Below are 20823 nucleotides of genomic sequence, written 5' to 3'. Positions count from 1 at the left end.
TCACTAATGTCTTCTTTGCTTTCATTGCATTTCGTGGATAATTAATTATTAATTAGGTACACCACTAATTAATTCTAACTTAGTAACTAATTAAGTTTGCCCACTCCTAGCCATAAGTAAGTTTTTATCCCCAATTATGTGGACAAACCACACTCACCTAAGTAATCGAACTCAGATAGTGGGTTTGTTGTGTAGTTGTCTTGCTTTTCGAGAGATTTAGTCCTTTTATTTATTTTTTTATTCACGGTTCATATTAGAGTTTTGATTAAATTATTATTTTATTTATAATTTTTTATTATTATTTTTGTTTACTTTTAATTGTCATAGTTCTCATTTTTAAAGTCAAATTATAAAAATGTTGATTAATATTTTAAAATATACTTTTCACTTACTGATATGTAAATTTTTTTGAAATTTATATATAATACTTCTTGTGTAATTTTGAATATCTAAATTTTTTATTTAAAGTATTAAATTAATCTAATCTTATTTAACTTTAAAAATTAGTCAAATTAAACTTTTGAAAAATGTAACATGACAAATAAAATAGACGGAGCGAAATATTATATATCCCATCTGTCCCTTATTACTAGTCCTTTTTTTTAATTGTTTATTTAGAAAAATGAAGAAAGAATAATCTTTGTTTTTATCAATTATATTCCCAATTAACTATTTCAAAAAATACAAAACTTCTTTAAAATCTTGATTTTTAATTTATATATTCCATAATGAATAGGTAGAAAATATTTTTTTTTTGCGTTTAAATTAGTGCACTTTTTTTTACTGTCATTCCGTTCTTAATTGCTTTGTTTTCATCATTATCATTTGAAAAAAAATACATATAGTATTCATGTGATATTTAGAATCGTAAAATTAAAAAATAATTTTACATATTCGACATAAATATAATTTAAGTTAGGAACATTATCAAATTAAATTAGATAATTTTTTTAAAATAAAAAAAATATGTTATTTAAATATCCTTATACACATAAAAATTAAATTTACGTATAGTCCATCCCGTTACACATCGATTTGACTGTTATATTATTATTTTTTTTTAAAGAAAACAGGATAGGTGATGCGTCGATTTTTAAAAAATCATTTTCTCGGAATAGTATAAGTAAACAAACTGAGATTTATCAAAAAAAAAAAAATCAAAATCAAAAGAAGAAATAGACAAGGTTGAGAGAGAGGGACCCAATTTTTCTTTAAGATGACGTGGAGTCGTCAACAATGGGACAAGAAGAACCTCTTCCATTAAGTAGTAGCAGCAGTGATGATCATCTCTCATTGTGTTGTGTGTTGAGNGACCCAATTTTTCTTTAAGATGACGTGGAGTCGTCAACAATGGGACAAGAAGAACCTCTTCCATAAAGTAGTAGCAGCAGTGATGATCATCTCTCATTGTGTTGTGTGTTGAGAAAAGAGGAGATTAAGGTTGTTCTTTTAGGGTTTTCTTGAATGGTGAAGACAGTGTTGGATAAAGGGTGGTTAGCTGCCCGATCCACTGAAGTTGAAATCAATGGAGTACAGCTCACTACTACTCAACCTCCAACACAACCTCTTAATTCTCCTTGGATGGAAGCTGCTGTTCCTGGAACGTAATGTTTCTCTTTTTACTCAAAATCAGTGGAATCTGGTCATGGGTTTTCTTGAATATATGAAAATTCACTCTTAAAAATTGTTTCTTTTTGGGCTCAAATGACTGGAATCTTGATGATTATTGTTAGGATTGATTTAGTTATTCCACTTTAATATGCAATTTGTAGTTTATTAAAGATATATACAACCTTTTGTGCTGATATGACTTGATTCTTGTTTGGTTTCTCCACATTCACTGTTGTAGTTTAAATTTCATAGCCCCCATTTGTACGGTAGCTAGCATCTGGATTTAATGTGGGGAAAGAGGCNTGTAGTTTATTAAAGATATATACAACCTTTTGTGCTGATATGACTTGATTCTTGTTTGGTTTCTTCACATTCACTGTTGTAGTTTAAATTTCATAGCCCCCATTTGTACGGTAGCTAGCATCTGGATTTAATGTGGGGAAAGAGGCTGACTTGCAAAAAATTTAAACATCATATCTTCAAGGGCTTGATATGATGTTTAAATTTAAGCATTGTGGAGATGGTGCTTTGTGTTGCTATATTTGTTCAATTTTCACTTTGTAACACTTTGTAGTTCAACTTTTGCAGTGTTTTAGGAACTCTGCTAAAAAACAAGCTTATTCCTGATCCTTTCTATGGGTTGGAAAATGAAGCAATTATTGACATTGCGGATTCAGGGAGGGAACACTACACTTTCTGGTTTTTCACTACCTTTGAATGTAAGCTGGTATGTATACATTGTATCTAATCAGTCTCATTTTAATTCGTTGACTCATTTTCTACTATGGGTGTTTGTATCTTATCTAATATGTTCTCCACATTGAGCACCTCAAGATATTATTTAGTCTGCCGAGTGAATGTTACAACTCTTGCTTCATTTCCTTTCTGATTTTGCAACTATTCCCTGTGTTCGTTGCCGCTAATAAGTGATTGATTAATTATTTTTTTCAGTCAAATAATCAACACGTGGATCTTAATTTTCGGGCAATTAACTATTCTGCTGAAGTCTATCTGAATGGGCACAAGGAGGTGCTTCCAAAAGGAATGTTTAGGAGGCATTCTATTGATATTACTGACATTTTGCATCCGGATGGTCAGAATCTGCTGGCTGTGCTTGTCTATCCTCCTGATCATCCAGGGCGTATTCCTCCTAAGGGTGGTCAAGGTGGTGATCATGAGGTATTCTTCAAATTAAACTTAAGCCAAATCATTTTGGAAGTTTTTATTATTGTTTTCAGGGGGCACATTATGATTATTCTCTCATGGGAGACAATCACACAAAAAACATGTGCTGGCTATCATTTTCCAGGAAAATGTTTTCCTTGACGAAGTCATTTTCTGATGTTTGGTTAGGAAAATATTGTCCACCAAAAGGGGAAAATGACTTCCCTCACTATTGGGAAGTTATTTTCTTTGAACTATCTTAACTTTTAACTTCATGTTACTTGCTCCAACTGACACTAAGAAATCATAATTAATTTGGTGTAGGTTCTCTTCTTTTGGTATATGGCTTGTATACAATCAGTTTGGTTGTGTTTCCTCGATAGTTGCGTTATTTATAGTGAACTTGTTTTAACCAGAAAGTGTTCCTGTTTCATTGTCTCAGTTGCAAAAGATCAGTAGTGAAAATGTATGCTTCTCTATGATGTGTGGAACGGACCATAATTTTCTCTTCTTCGTATCTTAGATTGGGAAAGATGTTGCTGCACAATATGTCGAAGGTTGGGATTGGATGACTCCAATAAGGTGTGGATGGATTTACTGTTTCTGAGCTAGTTTTTGAATCAGTTTTCTTCACTGTAACACTTCTCTTATGATATTTGGAATTACCATATGAATATATATAGAGGTATATCACTTAGCGGAAACATATCGTTTATGTGATTTTAGCCTGCATTTTTACATATCTAAACCTCATCTTTGCATATGTGAGTTTTAAACATAGCGGGTCACAGCTCAGAAAAAAGTTCAAGGGATTCGGTAGGTTGATGTGGAAAAACCTTCGTTTCCGCATACCAGCATTATACCAAAAAGTAGAGAAACCTACCCAAGATGTTTTTACATATAATGTGATCGATTTAAAAATTTGTGGCTTGGTATGTTATTGTGCTGTAAACTTGATGTATACCAATTGATCTCAATCATAAGAATCACCAAATCTTTGTATTGAGCTCAGAGTCAAATAAAGCTGAGACTTTCCTTTCTCTTTCTATGAGTATATTAACCGATTAAATAGTGCACAGTTTCACCTTTTTGTCTTTCTAAAATTTCTGTAGGTTTAGGGTCGATGGACTTCATTCAGCAATTTTCAATGAAAGATTCATATAAATAACTTGCACATAGGCTGTAGTTTTCAGGCCTCACCAACAAATAACGTCTTATAAGCCTCCAAAGAAGTTAAGCTGGAGAAAATTTGTTCTAAAAGTAAGCAATGATTTTGTCATCAAATATAATTAATTAACTATCAAGCCCAAAACTCATAGTTGAATATTTCCATTGATAATGTTCCTCCCAATTTCTTGGATTGAATAAATTCACAACTATTGCCAAGTGCAGTATTTCTGAAACAAATAAAGCAGGATTGTTTCACTTTAAATGTTAATGTTGTGTGATATTCACATTATTTACAGGGATAGGAACACTGGCATCTGGGATGAGGTATCCATTACTGTTACAGGGGTAAGATTTCAATCAAATCTAGTTCTGCCTCATGAATCTTTAGTCTGTTTCTTTGAATAATCATTGGAGATTCTTATAGTTTGTGTTGTGAACTTCACCTTTTAGACCTGTGTACTTTTAACCAGAAAACTGTTGGCAACTATTTGTTTTTACAATGTTGGGTGTTAGTGGTCAACTTTTCCTATCCTTTTTTTTTTGCTGGGTGATGTTACTTTGTGTCCTTAACAATTCGTCCTGTTGTGGTTAATATATAGTTCCTGATTCAGATTAAATACCATTTCTGGTGCAGCCAGTGAAAATAGTAGATCCCCACTTGGCCTCATCTTTTTTTGACGACTACAAGAGGGTATATTTGCATTCTACGGTAGAGTTGGTCAACAGAAATGCCTTGGTAGCTGAATGCTCGCTGAACATCCAAGTGTCAACTGAACTTGAAGATGGTACTTTCTTAGTTGAGCATCTTGAGACACAGCATGTGTCTATTTCTGCGGGTGCAAACATTCATTATACATTTCCTCAAGTTAGTTTCTTCTTTCTCTCTTTTGTTTTGTTACTTTCTTTTTCTCTTTGATTCTAAAGTAATATTGGTATATGTATTTCTTCATCCTTTTCATAAAATTAGTATAAAAAATGTTGTGGAGATTCTAATTCCAGTCCTAAGAAACATCTTGTAGTGTCTCAAGCTTGTATACAAAGTCACTTTTTAATGGCCCAATTGGGTCTATGGTTGAGAAAATCATGAGTAGGACATGGTACAGTGCACTCCTTAGTTAGGGTGTTAGAGTGCTATTTTAAAAGAATGCAACACACCAGTTTATGTTAGCATATTTGTAAAAAATCCAAGTGAAGGTTGCACACACTCTGGCTTTAGTCTACTGGATGCTTTCCTTGATGATCTGAATAACAATCCATGTGGGAGGGGATGTGAAGGTTTCTGTTACTGAGTTTCGGTGTTACCTCCAATTGTTCTTCCAGTTGATTAAATCAGAGAGTTATACAGTACTGAGAGGATATGCTTGAGATGGTAATCCAATAACTTTTTTTTACGTTTTATCTTAGTATACCAATTACCATGAGGATATTGGTTTGACTGAGGATTGTCCAAACTTCGCAAGTTTTTCTCACGTTTCTGTTCTTAGAACGTTCTCTTTTATTCATTCTTTGAAGTTGGTGAACAATGATGTAATGAAACAGGACAATAAAGTGCCTCATGAAAAAGAAATCCTTTTGGGATGTTTGATCCAGTTCATGTGCTGACTTAGCACATGCTCTAAATCGAGTACTCCTCTCTATATGAAGTTCTTTATTTTTGTTGTTGGTTTTTAGATTTTTCTCTTTCCTGGGTGCATCTATTCTGTCTCTTTTATTGAGCTTTAGTGAAGTCTTCGCTTCGAAAATCAGTCTTCTCCATTGTACTGCTCGTCAATGAATCTCAGGTTTATTCTGTTAAAAGGAGAACCAAATGAAAAGCTTTTAGTCTAAGTGGATTAAATCTTTCCATTGCAGCTTTATTTATATAAACCCAATTTATGGTGGCCTAATGGCATGGGAAAGCAACATCTGTACAATGTCGAGATAACTGTTAATGTGAAAGGTTATGGAGAATCGGATACATGGAGTCATCATTTTGGCTTTCGCAAAATTGAGAGTCATATAGATAGTGCCACAGGTGGAAGGTAACTGTAACTTTGAGATCTCCCTTTATCTTCTCCAGAGAAATTTGTTTCGTTAGTTAACATAATGGTGTTTATATTGGCTTTGTTTTCATGGCAGGATTTTTAAGGTAAATGGTCAGCCAATATTCATTCGTGGGGGTAATTGGATCCTCTCAGATGGATTATTGCGGCTTTCAAAGGAAAGATACAAGACGGATATCAGATTCCATGCTGATATGAACTTCAACATGATGCGTTGTTGGGGTGGGGGACTGGCTGAGAGACCTGAGTTTTATCATTATTGTGACTTGTATGGTTTACTGGTGAGAACAAACACTTCTAACCCCACCTCTCTGCATTTGTGGTTTCTAACTTGTTATTACGTGTTGATGTGCTCTGCCTTGTGTGTGCATATCCTAATTTGTATAGTTGGAAAGATGACCTCTTGATTGCAGTACCGGATGCCAATGTCTTAAGGAATAACTTTATCGATGTGAACGTGAATCACTTTCTATATGATTAGTACATAAAAGGTAGAAAATCTCCTTTATCACAATAAAGAAAAAAAGAAAAGGTAGAAGATCTAGACAAGATATAGGATTTTTCACAAATAGCATTCAATCATCTATACTAAAAATTAGAATCTCATAGGTGTACTAAAATGCCATAGAACTCTCTCATATTTTCATTGTTCTCCTGAATAGACCTCTCCTATGAGGCAACTGAATCTGAGCATCCCTCAGTAAGGCCCCTCTTGAGTTTATGTTTATCTAAATTTCAAGCTGTAGGGAACTCCTTCTTACCCTGCTTTATATGCCAGTTCCTTTGAATTTCTAGATCATATGGGTTGAAACTTGAAAGTAAAACAGAAGCCAACTTGCTTTATCGCTTCGAAAGAGTAACTTGTCTCAGAGATAAAATATCTGGATGGTTTAGTTGACAACTATTATGGCTTCTTTTTTTTGGCGATGGTGATTATTACAACAATGGTTGTGGATGTCCATATATCTTGCTAGGCTGATGAAGCTACATATTAGTTGGACTCTTCAGAGCAGAGGCATTTATTGCTTTCATGTACAGAGTATATATAATTTGGTTCTTGCAGAATCTTGAACCGATTATTTGCTTTTACTTTAGAAAGTTGCTACTTCTATTCAGCGTGTGGAGTTCCATGCAACAGCCCATGGATAGACACATAAAATTGGCATCTGCGTCAACTACAATTTAAAATGTTATAAGTAGAGTTACTTGGAGATGAAGTGCATTTATAAAATAGCTCTATAGAATAAAAGAGGATCATAATGTGAATATCTCATTCTTTGGCAGGTTTGGCAAGAGTTCTGGATTACCGGGGACTGTGATGGACGAGGTGACCCTGTGTCAAACCCAGATGGCCCACTTGACCATGATCTTTTCTTGCTATGTGCAAGAGATACAATTAAGCTTTTGAGGAACCATCCTAGTCTTGCCTTGTGGGTTGGGGGAAATGAACAAGTTCCACCACCTGACATCAATGCTGCTTTGAAGAATGATCTACAACTCCATCCATATTATATGAATTTGAATAACAATGGCACATCAACAATTACTCTCATGATAAAGGATCCAAGTCAATATCTAGATGGTACTAGAGTTTACGTTCAAGGATCTATGTGGGATGGATTTGCAGATGGGAAAGGGGACTTCACCGATGGTCCTTACGAAATTCAGAACCCCGAGGACTTCTTCAAGCATGACTACTACCAGTATGGCTTTAATCCAGAGGTCGGTAACGTGGGGATGCCAGTAGCGGCTACTATCAGGGCAACTATGCCTCCAGAAGGGTGGCAGATTCCTCTGTTCAAAAAATTATCGAATGGCTACATTGAAGAAGTCCCCAATCCCATATGGACTTATCATAAATACATTCCCTATTCCAAACCAGAGAAGGTTCATGACCAGATATTATCATATGGGAAACCAAATGATCTGGATGATTTTTGTCTGAAGGTGAGTTAATTGTTTCATTGATGTGCAAACTATTTTTCATTTTTTCTGCGTTTGACTTATTCTGTAAATAAATCATATACAGGCACAGCTTGTTAACTATGTTCAGTACAGAGCTCTTTTAGAAGGCTACACTTCCCAGATGTGGAGCAAATATACAGGTGTTTTGATATGGAAAACTCAAAACCCATGGACTGGTCTAAGAGGCCAGTTTTATGATCATCTCCTTGACCAAACAGCAGGATTCTATGGCTGCCGCTCTGCGGCAGAACCAATTCATGTTCAGCTTAATCTGGCAACATATTCTGTTGAGGTAATCATTTGTCTAGCATTGTTAGAGGATAACTAATACTTTGGTTTAAATAATAGAAAGTGGATATGCTTGAACTTATATAATAAATATTGGAGGCTAGAATTCAGAACCTGAAGTCTCTGGCATTGATCATACTTTTTATTTTATTTTTTTGGAACTTCTCCTTCTGCTTGCCTTTTCAGATAGGGAAATAAATATAGTAGGTATTACTTCTTTCATACCACCTAGACTTAAATGTGCAACTTTTGCATCCAAAAAATTGATAATGCAGGAACTAGGATAAGATCTGGTGGAATTTTACTGTTTTCATGATTATTTTACTGTCTACAGGTAGTGAACACTACGTCAGAGGAACTTTCTAACGTTGCTATAGAAGCCTCAGTTTGGGATTTGGAAGGCGAATGTCCATACTACAAAACCTCTGAAAAACTTACTGTGCCACCCAAAAAAACTATATCTACGTTTGAGATGAAGTATCCGAAGTCAAAGAATTCAAAGCCAGTTTACTTTCTTCTTCTCAAACTCTATGATGTGTCTGATAATCGCATATACTCGAGGAATTTTTACTGGTTGCACCTAACCGGTGGTGATTACAAGCTTTTGGAACAATTCAGGGAGAGAAGACCACCCCTCAAGATAACTTCTCTAACCTTTATAAAAGGGTCGAGCTATGAAATGCGCATGCATATTCAGAACACATCAAAGAAGCCAGATTCTAATGCTCCACCGTATAGAAATAACTTTATCAGAAGAAACGGCAGCTTTGATGAATCGGATTCATCAGAATCTTTTGACCTTTTGGATGGGGAGAAACATGAAATCAGTTTATACGAGAAGATTAGGAGGAACTTTTCAAGGGGGCACAACAAGGCGAAGGTTTCTGAAGTTAATGGAACGGGGAAAGGAGTTGCTTTCTTTCTTCATTTCTCTGTTCATGCTTCAAAGGAGGAAAACAAGAAAGGTGAAGAAGACACACGCATCCTTCCTGTTCATTACTCCGACAACTATTTTTCACTGGTACCAGGTGAAGTGATGACAGTAACCATTTCCTTCGAAGTACCTCCTGGTGTCACTCCTCGGGTCACACTGCATGGCTGGAACCACCATGATGTGCACACCGTACTTTAAGTCAGTCATCTCCTTGCTCCAGTTTGTTTACAGGTGTTGTTGTACAATAGTAGTATTTCATGTCATCGTTAGTTCTGGATGTCAAAATGTTCCCTCTTTTGGTGCTTTGTACTGAAGTTTATCCTTTAATACTGTAAACGTAGTTGACTCTGAGGAAAGAGTCTGGAAATAAGAGCTCTAATGCTTGTCGGAAACAGCCCAGCTGTGCACCGTAGGAGTTTCTGACATTCATGTCATTTTGATCAATAAAATCGTTTTAATTTCCATTTAATGCTATGTGCATGAGTACTCCTACCTGTGGAACTGCATTTTTGATAGTTTGTCAAACATGGTCAAATAATATTGAAAATACCAAAAAGTTCCTCAAGTCTTGGCTCAAGAAAAACAGACAAGAATGGAACAATAAGAGAGTTGGTCACCTAAACAAGAATTTAGCAGTATGCTCATCTCACTCAACATAACATAAATATAATGTAGCAGGTATAGTTAGACACATAATTCCTTACTAATTGATTATGTTATTGACCATTAAGATGTTTGATCTCTTACAAGTTCTTTCCATCATCAGTTTCTTGGTTCTTCTGAAGAGTGATGCTCAGGTAATGCTTGAAGTTCCTTCACTGATGAAATGCAAATTTGACAAAATATATCAGTTGGGTGATTCACTTTCTGATACTGGAAACTTCATCAGAGAGGGCTTCCTTGGAGCTTTCTCTCCATTTGCAAAACTTCCTTATGGTCAACACTTTCCCCAGAATCAATCAACTGGACGATGTTCTGATGGTTTACTCATGATCGATTTCATAGGTACACAACTTCAACATTCTCTATGATTTTCCAAACTTTTCTGATGGTTTGCTCATTCACCTTTATCAGTAAAGTCACAAACTACATTTTATATCGTTAAAGCCATTGAACTTTATGATATGTTATTATTATACAGCACTGGGATGTGGTCTTCCTCTGCTAATTCGCTACAAGGATCAAAATGGAAATTTTTCACATGAAGCAAATTTTGCAGTAGCTGGAGCTACTGCTTTACCAGCTGAAATCCTGATAGATAAGAAGATTAATTCTAATTCACTGATTACCAATAGTTCATTAAATGTGCAACTTGATTGGATGTTTACTCATTTCAAATCCACTTGCTCTAATGGTAATTACATTTAAAAAGGAATTATAATTAATACAATATGAAGTTTTTTTTTTACTAATTTACTTTCCTCATTTCTTTTATATGCTAGATTGCTCAAAATACCTAAAGAATGCACTTCTCCTTGTTGGAGAAATAGGAGGAAATGAGTTTAATTATGGTTTATTGCAAGGCAAATCGCTGGAGGAGTTGAGAGCTATGGTTCCTGAAGTTGTTCAGATCATTATCAATGCTGTTAAAGTATGTTTTTCTTTTCCATTTCCTATGCTTTTAATACGTGGAACTTACTAATTTTTCTTTTCCATTTCCTATGCTTTTAATACGCGAAACTTACTAAGGTGTTTATATTCACGAACATTAAAAATTATGCCCGCTCATCAATATTTGTATAATTAGAACAATAAATGCATGATATACGTGTTTTACATAAATTTTAGTACTTTTTGTGATCAATGGTCCTTCTTCTGTTTGGTAATTAATTTGTTATTTCTTCTTTCAGACAGTCGTTGGTTTTGGGGCTGTCCGGATTGTTATTCCTGGGAATTTTCCAATTGGTTGTATACCAAATTTGCTGACAATATTTTCTACCAATAATTCAACTGCGTACGATGAATACCATTGCTTGAAAGATTTAAATAAGTTGGGATTATTCTACAATCATCCTATGCAAAAAGCCATTCAAGAACTGGAGAAACAGTATTCAAACATTACACTCATTTAGGGTGACTACTACAATGCTTATCTATGGCTTCTGCAAAATGCCACAAGTCTTGGTAAGTACTCAAAATGTATTTTTTTTTAAAATATTTTATGATTATAATCATACTTTATTATTAGCGAAGCTAGAAANCTTGAAAGATTTAAATAAGTTGGGATTATTCTACAATCATCCTATGCAAAAAGCCATTCAAGAAGTGGAGAAAGAGTATTCAAACATTACACTCATTTAGGGTGACTACTACAATGCTTATCTATGGCTTCTGCAAAATGCCACAAGTCTTGGTAAGTACTCAAAACGTATTTTTTTAAAAAATATTTTATGATTATAATCATACTTTATTATTAGCGAAGCTAGAAGTTCTAATAAAGAAAATAAAAGAATGTGATACATGATATTTGAGCATACATTATATACTTTGGAGGATATATATATCAAAAAATCACATGTTATTTCGATTGAAATGTGCAGGATTTGACAAATACTGTCTACGAAAAGCTTTGTTGCGGAATAGGTGGAGAATATAATTATGATAAAAGTAGAATATGTGGTAACCCTACTACTTACATAAATTGGGATGGAGTTCATTTGACACAAGCAGCATATAAATTGTTGTCAATATGGCTAATCGATGACATGTTACCTGAACTAAAATGCCCAGTTTAGGATTATTTTTTTTCTACTTTGCAAATTTCAATGTGTGGAGCGTTCATTTAGAATGTACACTTTGTTTTATTTTAATCCACTCAGGTTGAATTGATACAATTCTTAAGGAAACTTTTATTAGATGTGCATTTTATAAAATTCAGAACTTTATTAATGACACTTTAGAAGTCAAAAGTTGACTTCTACTACTCCCTACATTCAACTTCATTTGTTACGTTTCACGCATATTTTTCTCTATAATATTAATATGAACAAAAGTTTGTAACTTCTATTATTTTTCACCTAATTTTTAACATCAATATTATAAAATAGCGAATTAATTAAATTCAGTTTAACTTTAAAAATTAGTCAAACTTAGACTCTCGTGAATCTAAATATAAGTGACAAATAAAAAGTCCATGGAGGAGAGAGTAATCTTCTTTAATATAATTGTTTAATATTATTAATGGTGGTATGAAGAAACAGTAATAAAATTAAATTAATTTGTCAAAATAGATAAATAAAATTAAAGTTTTATTTTTAATAAAAAGTCAACTAAAATGAAAAAGGAGGAGCCCGATGATCACATGGAAATTAATGTTTTAAAAAAGATAACGTGCGTAAACAGGATGAAGTGCGCAACAATAGTCTTCACGTGGTTGCTTGCAACATGTTTAAACGTGTAATTTATCATGTTTTTTTAAAAAATGTTTGACTTATAAAACGTGTTCCAGGCAAATAGTACTTTTAAAATACAAAATGAAAGTTAGCATGAGAAAAAATAATAATCAAGGAAATGTGGCATTTAAATACACATAATTATATATATATATATATATATTATTGTTTACTCTATTTGCATCATAACACACTTTTTAAGGAAAAATTACAAAAATTAATACATTTTAAAAAATAATTACTGATTTTAGCGATATTTTTTGTTTATTACCATTTATACCAATACTGTGATAAATCTGTAATATGTATTAAAAGTGAATTATTTATGCAATATATTTGAATTATAATTGTTTTTGAAATATATTGTGTTTGTTTGGTAAAAAATGGTCACATTGTATTATAAGTGTATTAAAATGTGTGATAAATGTATTATCCATCATTAAAACTTGTATTATATGTGAGTAATAAATTGTTCTTTGTAATATATATTAAAATTGTATTATAAATGAATTAAAAGCGATCAAGTGAAAAAAAATATTGTTGCTATAAATGATAAATATTTTATTATTATAACACATGTAAGTTAACATACTTCAGCAAAGTTTTCTTTTTCCAAATTAACCTTACAAAAAAATAGAATAAAACTAAAACGCATCCAATTTATTCTCCCTTTTCATTTAAAAAAATGTATATGTCACGTGCTAGTCAAGCAAATCTGGCTAGCTGTCATTTTCGATACACAAAATCAATCATTTTATTATTATATAATATTTTCTCCTTCCTTCTCATTTTAACATTCATTTTACGTAACATTTTTTGCATTTCGAGATTTAGATAAGTTTATTTTTAATAGTAAATTTTTCATAGATTTTTTTAACATTTTGAATTATCAATTATTGTGACTCTTTACTTAGTTTATAAATATATAAATTTCATTTTAAAAAAATTAAAGATTCGACACGCAAATGTCCGGTCAAAGTTAAACGGTTTGATTCTCAAAAAGCGAAAAGTACCATGCAAAAGAGGGAGTATTGTTTTTTCTTAATCAAGCAAGATATCATTGTATATATAGTGTAGATTACATACTGTTTACTGTACTATTCAATAAATCTCAAGTTTCATTTTCATGATTCAGTCTGAGTCATGGCATTTGTAATTAGAGTACCGATTTTTTTGATAATCATGTGTTTCGTGCTTCTTCAACATAACGGAGATGCACAAAAGCATAAAAAAACTAAAGGATTATTGATGAATTGCAGATTTGACAAAATATATCAATTAGGCGATTCAATTTCTGATACCGGAAATTGTCTCAGAGAGAGCCTTTGTGGAACTAATTCTTCGTGTAGAAGATCTCCTTATGGAATGAATTTTTTCCATAAAGTTACAGGAAGATGTTCTGATGGAATGCTCATGATTGATTTCATAGGTATATCGATCTCCAATTACTTTATAAATTACCTCTATTCAATATAATGTACGTATTTTTTTTTTTTGGACAGCTCGGGAATCTGGTCTTCCATTTCTAAATCCGTTCAAGGATGAAAATGCAGATTTTAGTCATGGTGTGAATTTTGCAGTAGCAGGGGCTACTGCGTTATCAGTTGAATCACTTGTAGAGCAGAACATTTCTATGTCTTTTACAAATAGTTCATTAAGTGTGCAACTTCATTGGATGTCTTCTCATTTCAAATCCATTGCTTCTACTGGTAAGGAATTCATCAACTACATTCAATTAATTTAGTGATCGCGTTGATGAGGAGTTGAATCGATATGCTTTCTCAGAAGAGAAATTGAAGAAATCACTATTCCTAGTTGGAGAAATAGGAGCAAATGAATTCAGTTATGGCTTATTACAAGGTAAATCCATCAAAGAGGTTCAAAAAATGGTGCCACAAGTTGTTCAAACTATCATTCATGGTGTTAAAGTAAGGTTTTGATTGACCTTTACTTCAGATAACACTCTGTTTATAAATTTCTTTCCTGATGATTGATGGTTATTTTCAGAGGACTATCGATTTTGGGGCTACTCGAGTTATTATTCCAGGTAATTTCCCATTTGGTTGTATCACGGCTATGTTAACAAAATTCAAGACCAACAAAACAACGGCCTACGATGAGCATCATTGCTTGAAAGATATAAATAGTCTTGCAAGATTCTTCAATCATCATCTGCAACAAGCCATTGTCCAAATGAAGAAAAAATATCCAAACATAACATTGATTTATGGCGATTACTACAATGCCTATTTGTGGCTTCTAAGAAATGCAGTCTCTCTTGGTAACTATAATTCTCTCTACCTATTTTTGAACTTTACTCATCTTGTAAATTTTAAAATTTCATGAATTAACTAATTTATTTAACGTTCGTGATTGAAATGTATTTTCAGGATTTGATAAAAATTCGTTACAAAAAGCTTGTTGCGGAGCAGGCGGAAACTATAATTATAACCCAAGTAGATCATGTGGTGCAGCAGGAGTGCCAGTGTGTGTTGATCCAAGTACTCATATTAGTTGGGATGGAATTCATATGACACAAGAAGCATATAAATGGATGGCAAGATGGCTAATTAATGACATGTTACCTCAATTGAATTGTCAAGTTTGAGTTTATTTATTTTTCATCTAAAATTCATATTTAGGCAATTGAAGTTTGACTTGCCAAGAAAACCTAAAGATATTTATGTTTGAATTTTACTTTAACAGTTCTCAATTTTAGACAGGTATGTCCCAAATATGTTGTAGTGCTGCATGTTGACATCCTTTGAATAGGAGCAACGTCGCGACGACTCAATTAAAAAAAGAATTTAGTTAATTGAATTTTTAAAACGGGTAAAAGGGTTAAAAAGTGGTAAAAGGGGGTTAAAGGGAAAAGGGAGTCGCCACCTAATTTTTAGGAAAACTAGGAAACCGATTAACTAATTAACTTAAAAGAGAGTCTACGAAACCAATTTGATTCTAGGTAAGGGGTTCAAGTTATTCCGAAGGGAAGGGGTTAGGCACCCTTCGAAATCCACAACTGTGGTTCCCGACTGAGTTCATTTTTTCAAATTGAGGAGATAACAATAATATACAAGTAATATAAATATGCAATAAACAACAATAATAAAATAAAACAACAACATGAGAAACGGTCTAAGGTTTGCCTAGCATCGATATATACAAAATAATGAATTGTAAAATATAATTCGAACTCCTTTCGAATGACTTCAATGAAACAAGTCTTGGGTACCTGTAAACACACTTAGTAAAAGTGTTAGTAATAAATAAAAAATGAATAAAATTGAATATATGAAATAATAATTTAAAAAACAAAAATCCGTCTTACTAACATGGGAGGCCTTGGAAATCGACGGTAATTTCTTCATCGGCCCATTTTAACAATTTAACAAAACAAGTTATATGAACTTAAACTAAAAATTTCCGTCTTTTAATATTGGGGAGGCCTCCAAAACCGACGGAGAGTTTTTTCATTGGCCATTTAACAAATATATTTAATATAACCTGAACATCAACAAAACATAACAAACTTATCCCAAGAGAATATGGAAAACAACAACCAAACTAAAACAACATAATTAGAAATGGAAATAACAATAATGTAAAAAATAACATTAAAATAGAATAATAACAAAACCCTGAAAAGTTAAGATAGACTAACAATTTTAAAATAATAATAATAATAAAAATAAACATCAAACCATAAAATAATGCTAATATTAAAACTACAATAAACACAAATATTAATTGACTTTTAGAACTACATTAAACTAAAAATAAACAGAAAACATAAAAGAGCTGGGAATTAAATAAAACAAGGCTAAGAAAAAAAATTTACCTGGTTCTGGGCAGCGAACTGGAACTACGAGTTTGAAGGAGACGACTCCACCTCCTCAACTCGAAAAACCACAAAAACACTTTAAAATTTTTGAACTATGGGAACCAAGAGTATTCTTTTGTTTTCCCCTCCAAAATCCTCCTCTAAAAATAGTGAATGAAGTGGGTTTATATAGAAATCCAAAAATCCTCAAAAGGGATGAAATACCGATGTGGGACTGTTGCAAAATTGAAAATTGTTTGAGAAAAGATGTGGGAAAGACAAATTTTTTTTTTTTTTTTGTATTTGACTCAAAATGTATTATTTTTAAAATCATCGGACCAAAATTTGGTGTCAACACTGGAATTACACCATCTCTATGTTCCTATTTACACGTTCAATTTTAATTGAATATATCTATTAAGAAAATAATAATTAAATATAAGATAGATTAAATATAGATTTGAATGAAATAATTGTAACTCACTTTAATCTTCTAAAGCCAAAAAAAATAATTAAATCAAAGCAAAATTGTTAATACCTCAACTCCTACCATCCTATCCCAACCCACCCCTATATTATTATTTTTCAAAAATAACTTTTCATCCAAAAAAAAAATAAAATAATAATCAAAGCAAAATTGTTACTAGCATTTTATTTTTATAAAAAAATATAGATGGAAAATTATTTGAAATAAATTTCATTCTTTTTAACATAAAATTCTTATTTTTTCATTAATTGTTGGATCCACTGCCCTATGTTATCTTTTAATTAGTCATTTTGCTACATCACAACAAATGTATTACACATACTTTATTTTATTTTTTTTATTATCGAAAATGTCTAATAGAAACGAATTTTGAATAAATAAAAGTGTTCAATAGGTCCTACTCCTAGTTAAGATGTCTGAGTGAATTATGCGAACAACTTTAAAGAGCGGTATATGACTTAAGCCATTATTACATAATGATGGTATGAAGAAACAGTAATAAAACTCAATTAATTTGCTAAAATAAATTTTTAAAAATAAAAGTTTTATTTTTAATATATAAGTCAAAAAAATGAAATAAAGTTAGGAAATGATCACATGGAAATTAAGACCCCAATGTTTTTAAAAAGATAACGTACGTAAACAGGATAGAGTGTGCAACATTAATCTTAACGTTAATGTTTAAACGTGTAATTTATCATGTTTATAAACATATGATATTTGACTTGTAAAACGTGTACCAGGCAATAGTACTCCTAAAATACAAAATGAAAGTTAGCGTGATTAAAAAATATAATTTTTTGTAATTCTATTTATATCATAATATACTTTTCATCTTAAATCAATTAAAAAGGATTATATTTTTATAATTAAATAAGTAAAAATTTAGTTTTAAAATATTTATTTTATTATTAATAAAATAATTTATAATCAGCACAAAAATATATAATTTATTTTAGACCATAAAATTCAATTTTCTTAAAAAAGACTTTCTTTGCCAAGTCAAATAATAACATCACAATCAATTGAAATCAAGCAAAAATATTATTTATGAAGAAAGCTGCACAGATTTTCATTTCCTAAATCTGGTCATGGCGTTAACAACAAGCGTAGTGCTAGATCTCATTCTCATATATAATTTCTTTTGAGGCGGAATAATTTGAGAAATTTTTATACTTAATTTTGTTCGTAAATTACATTTTATATATATTTAAGATTTTATCAACTGAATTCTAAAATTTATTGAAACATTATCTTAATCATTTTTTTATTTTATATGTGTACGTATAATACACCTCGTTACACGTGGAATTTCACGTTGTTTTTAATGACATATAAGAATTTAAATATTAGAAAGATAAAATTAAAAATAATAGACTACTGCATATTTTGGGGGATTCATGGTTTTTAAAGTAAAATATTATATTGCTCGCTTTAAAAAGAGTGAAATCACATAACATTTCAAGTCAGCAAAAATTGGTGCCACATATATTTGGATCAATGATCAAAGGTGTTGAACATATTTTGTTTTAGTGAGTTTAAAGATTGAATTGACAAAATCAAAAGTATAGTAATTCAACTTATAAATAGAGCCAAATACACGAGTCTTTCAGGTTATTCTGTCTTCCTTCGTTAATAAGCTCTTCAATGAGTACATAAAACTTCGAAAACGAGTTTCATAAGTTGAACTCCAAGCTCATTATTTCCTATTAGCACTCAGCCCAATTCAACCACCCCGACCCCACTTCCATCTGCTTATGTTTTCTTTTTCTAAATAGTCATTGCATTTAATTAAAAAATTCCATAATCACAACTCCACTATTAAAATTAATAACCATTTCATTTACAGAAGAAATACACAATTGGTACTTCATTAGTATTTTGATCAAAACTAATTTTATTTGGTTAAATGATAAAGTTCCAGGCAAAGTTTTTCTTGTCTTTTTTATATTTTTCCAAATCGGCGTTACAAAAAAATAGAATAAAAATTAAAACGCATCAATGTGTTCTCCGTTTTTAGAAAATGTGTATGTCACGTGATAGTCAAGCAAATTTGGCTAGCTGTCATTTCGATAACAAAATCATCTTCTTTATTATTATATAATAATATTTATCGTTTTTTCTTAATCAATAAAGATATCATTGTATATATATAGTGTAGATTACGTTTCCTGTACTTGTAAATAAATCTCAAATTTCATTTTCATAATTCGATCAACTCATGGCATTGTCAATTAGAGTAGCCATTTTTTTGATAATCACGTGTTTCGTGGTTCTTCAACAGAACGGAGATGCACAAAAGCATAAAAAAAGTGAAGGATTGTTGATGAATTGCAGATTTGATAGAATATATCAATTAGGCGACTCAATTTCTGATACCGGAAATTGTCTCAGAGAGAGCCTTTGTGGAACTCATTCTTCATGTAGAAGATATCCTTATGGAATTAATTTTTTTCATAAAGTTACAGGAAGATGTTCTGATGGAATGCTCATGATTGATTTCATAGGTATATCGATCTCTAATTACTTTATAAATTACCTCTATTCAATATAATGTACGTATTTTATTTTTTTTACAGCTCGGGAATCTGGTCTTCCATTTCTAAATCCGTTCAAGGATGAAAATGCAGATTGTAGTCACGGTGCGAATTTTGCAGTAGCAGGGGCTACTGCTTTATCAGTTGAATCACTTGCAGAGAAGAACATTTCTATGTCTTTTACAAATAGTTCATTAAGTGTGCAACTTCATTGGTTGTCTTCTCATTTCAAATCCATTGATTCTCCTGGTAAGGAATTCATTAACTACATTCAATTAATTTAGTGATCGCGTTGATAAGGAGTTCAATCGATATACTTTTTTTCAGATGAAAAATTGAACAATTCACTTTTCCTAGTTGGAGAAATAGGAGGAAATGAATTCAATTATGGGCTAGGCCAAGGTAAATCCATCAAAGAGGTTCGAAAAATGGTGCCAGAAGTTGTTCAAACTATAATTCATGGTGTCAAAGTGAGGTTTTGATCTTGACTTTAGATAATACTCTGTTATCTAAATTTGTTTCATGATAATCGTGAATTGTTATTTTCAGAGGGTTATCGGTTTAGGAGCTACTCGAATTATTATTCCAGGTAATTTCCCAATTGGTTGTATCACGTCTATGCTTACAAAATTCCAGACCAACAAAACAACGGCCTACGATGAGTATCATTGCCTAAAAGATTTAAATAGCCTAGCAAGATTCTTCAATCATCATCTGCAACAAGCCATTGTCCAAATGAAGAAAAAATATCCAAACGTTATATTGATTTATGGCGATTACTACAATGCCTATTTGTGGCTTCTACAAAATGCAGTCTCTCTTGGTAAATATGATTCTTTCTAATTATTTTTTCACTTTATTGTACTAAGTTTCATGAATTAACTAATTTGTTTACCGTTCTTGATTGAAATATATTTTTAGGATTCGATAAAAATTCGTCACAGAAAGCCTGTTGTGGAATAGGAGGAAACTATAATTATAACTCAAGTAGAACATGTGGTGCAGCAGGAGTGCCAGTGTGTGTTGATCCAAGTACTCATATTAGTTGGGATGGAATTCATATGACACAAGAAGCATATAAATGGATGGCAAGATGGCTAATTAATGACATGTTACCTCAATTGAATTGTCAAGTTTAAGTTTATTAATTCTTCAATCTAAATTTCATATATAGGCAATTGAAATTTGACTTGCCAAGAAAACCTAATGATATTTATGTTTGAATTTTATTTGACAGTTCTCAACTTTAGACATGTATGCCCCAAATATGTTTGTGCTGCAATTATATCATTTCTCTGTTCCTATTTACATGTTCAATTTTAATTGGACATATTTATTATCTCTCTATTTCTATTTACAAGTTCAATTTTAATTGGACATATTTATCATCTCTATTAATGGATAGAATATAAA

At 31.9% G+C, this 20823-nt stretch overlaps 3 protein-coding genes and 1 pseudogene across 3 annotated transcripts; all 4 read left to right on the top strand.

Moving 5' to 3' along the window:
• Positions 1-1312: 1312 nt before the first annotated feature.
• Positions 1313-9643, top strand: LOC107008011 (mannosylglycoprotein endo-beta-mannosidase). The gene is made up of 11 exons (XM_015206898.2): positions 1313-1604; positions 2200-2338; positions 2563-2790; positions 3299-3357; positions 4242-4290; positions 4580-4810; positions 5797-5966; positions 6064-6268; positions 7272-7934; positions 8017-8244; positions 8575-9643. Exons 1-11 carry the CDS (start codon positions 1465-1467, stop codon positions 9370-9372), a joined length of 2910 nt encoding a protein of 969 aa, XP_015062384.1. The 5' UTR covers positions 1313-1464; the 3' UTR covers positions 9373-9643.
• A 141-nt stretch (positions 9644-9784) lies between these two features.
• On the top strand, positions 9785-12063 carry LOC107008012 (annotated as a pseudogene).
• Positions 12064-13541: 1478 nt separating this feature from the next.
• Positions 13542-15269, top strand: LOC107030186 (acetylajmalan esterase-like). Its single transcript, XM_015231560.2, has 5 exons — positions 13542-13995; positions 14069-14275; positions 14352-14494; positions 14574-14847; positions 14957-15269. Exons 1-5 carry the CDS (start codon positions 13710-13712, stop codon positions 15172-15174), a joined length of 1128 nt encoding a protein of 375 aa, XP_015087046.1. The 5' UTR covers positions 13542-13709; the 3' UTR covers positions 15175-15269.
• Positions 15270-19022: 3753 nt separating this feature from the next.
• On the top strand, positions 19023-20639 carry LOC107028228 (acetylajmalan esterase-like). The gene is made up of 5 exons (XM_015229273.2): positions 19023-19380; positions 19453-19659; positions 19738-19880; positions 19960-20233; positions 20332-20639. The coding sequence occupies exons 1-5, from the start codon at positions 19095-19097 to the stop codon at positions 20547-20549; spliced, it is 1128 nt and encodes a 375-aa protein (XP_015084759.1). The 5' UTR covers positions 19023-19094; the 3' UTR covers positions 20550-20639.
• Positions 20640-20823: the final 184 nt, after the last annotated feature.

This window comes from Solanum pennellii, chromosome 1 (assembly GCF_001406875.1).
Source record: "Solanum pennellii chromosome 1, SPENNV200".
In the NCBI taxonomy this organism is placed as follows: domain Eukaryota; kingdom Viridiplantae; phylum Streptophyta; class Magnoliopsida; order Solanales; family Solanaceae; genus Solanum; species Solanum pennellii.
This window is presented reverse-complemented; position numbering and strand designations above follow the sequence as displayed.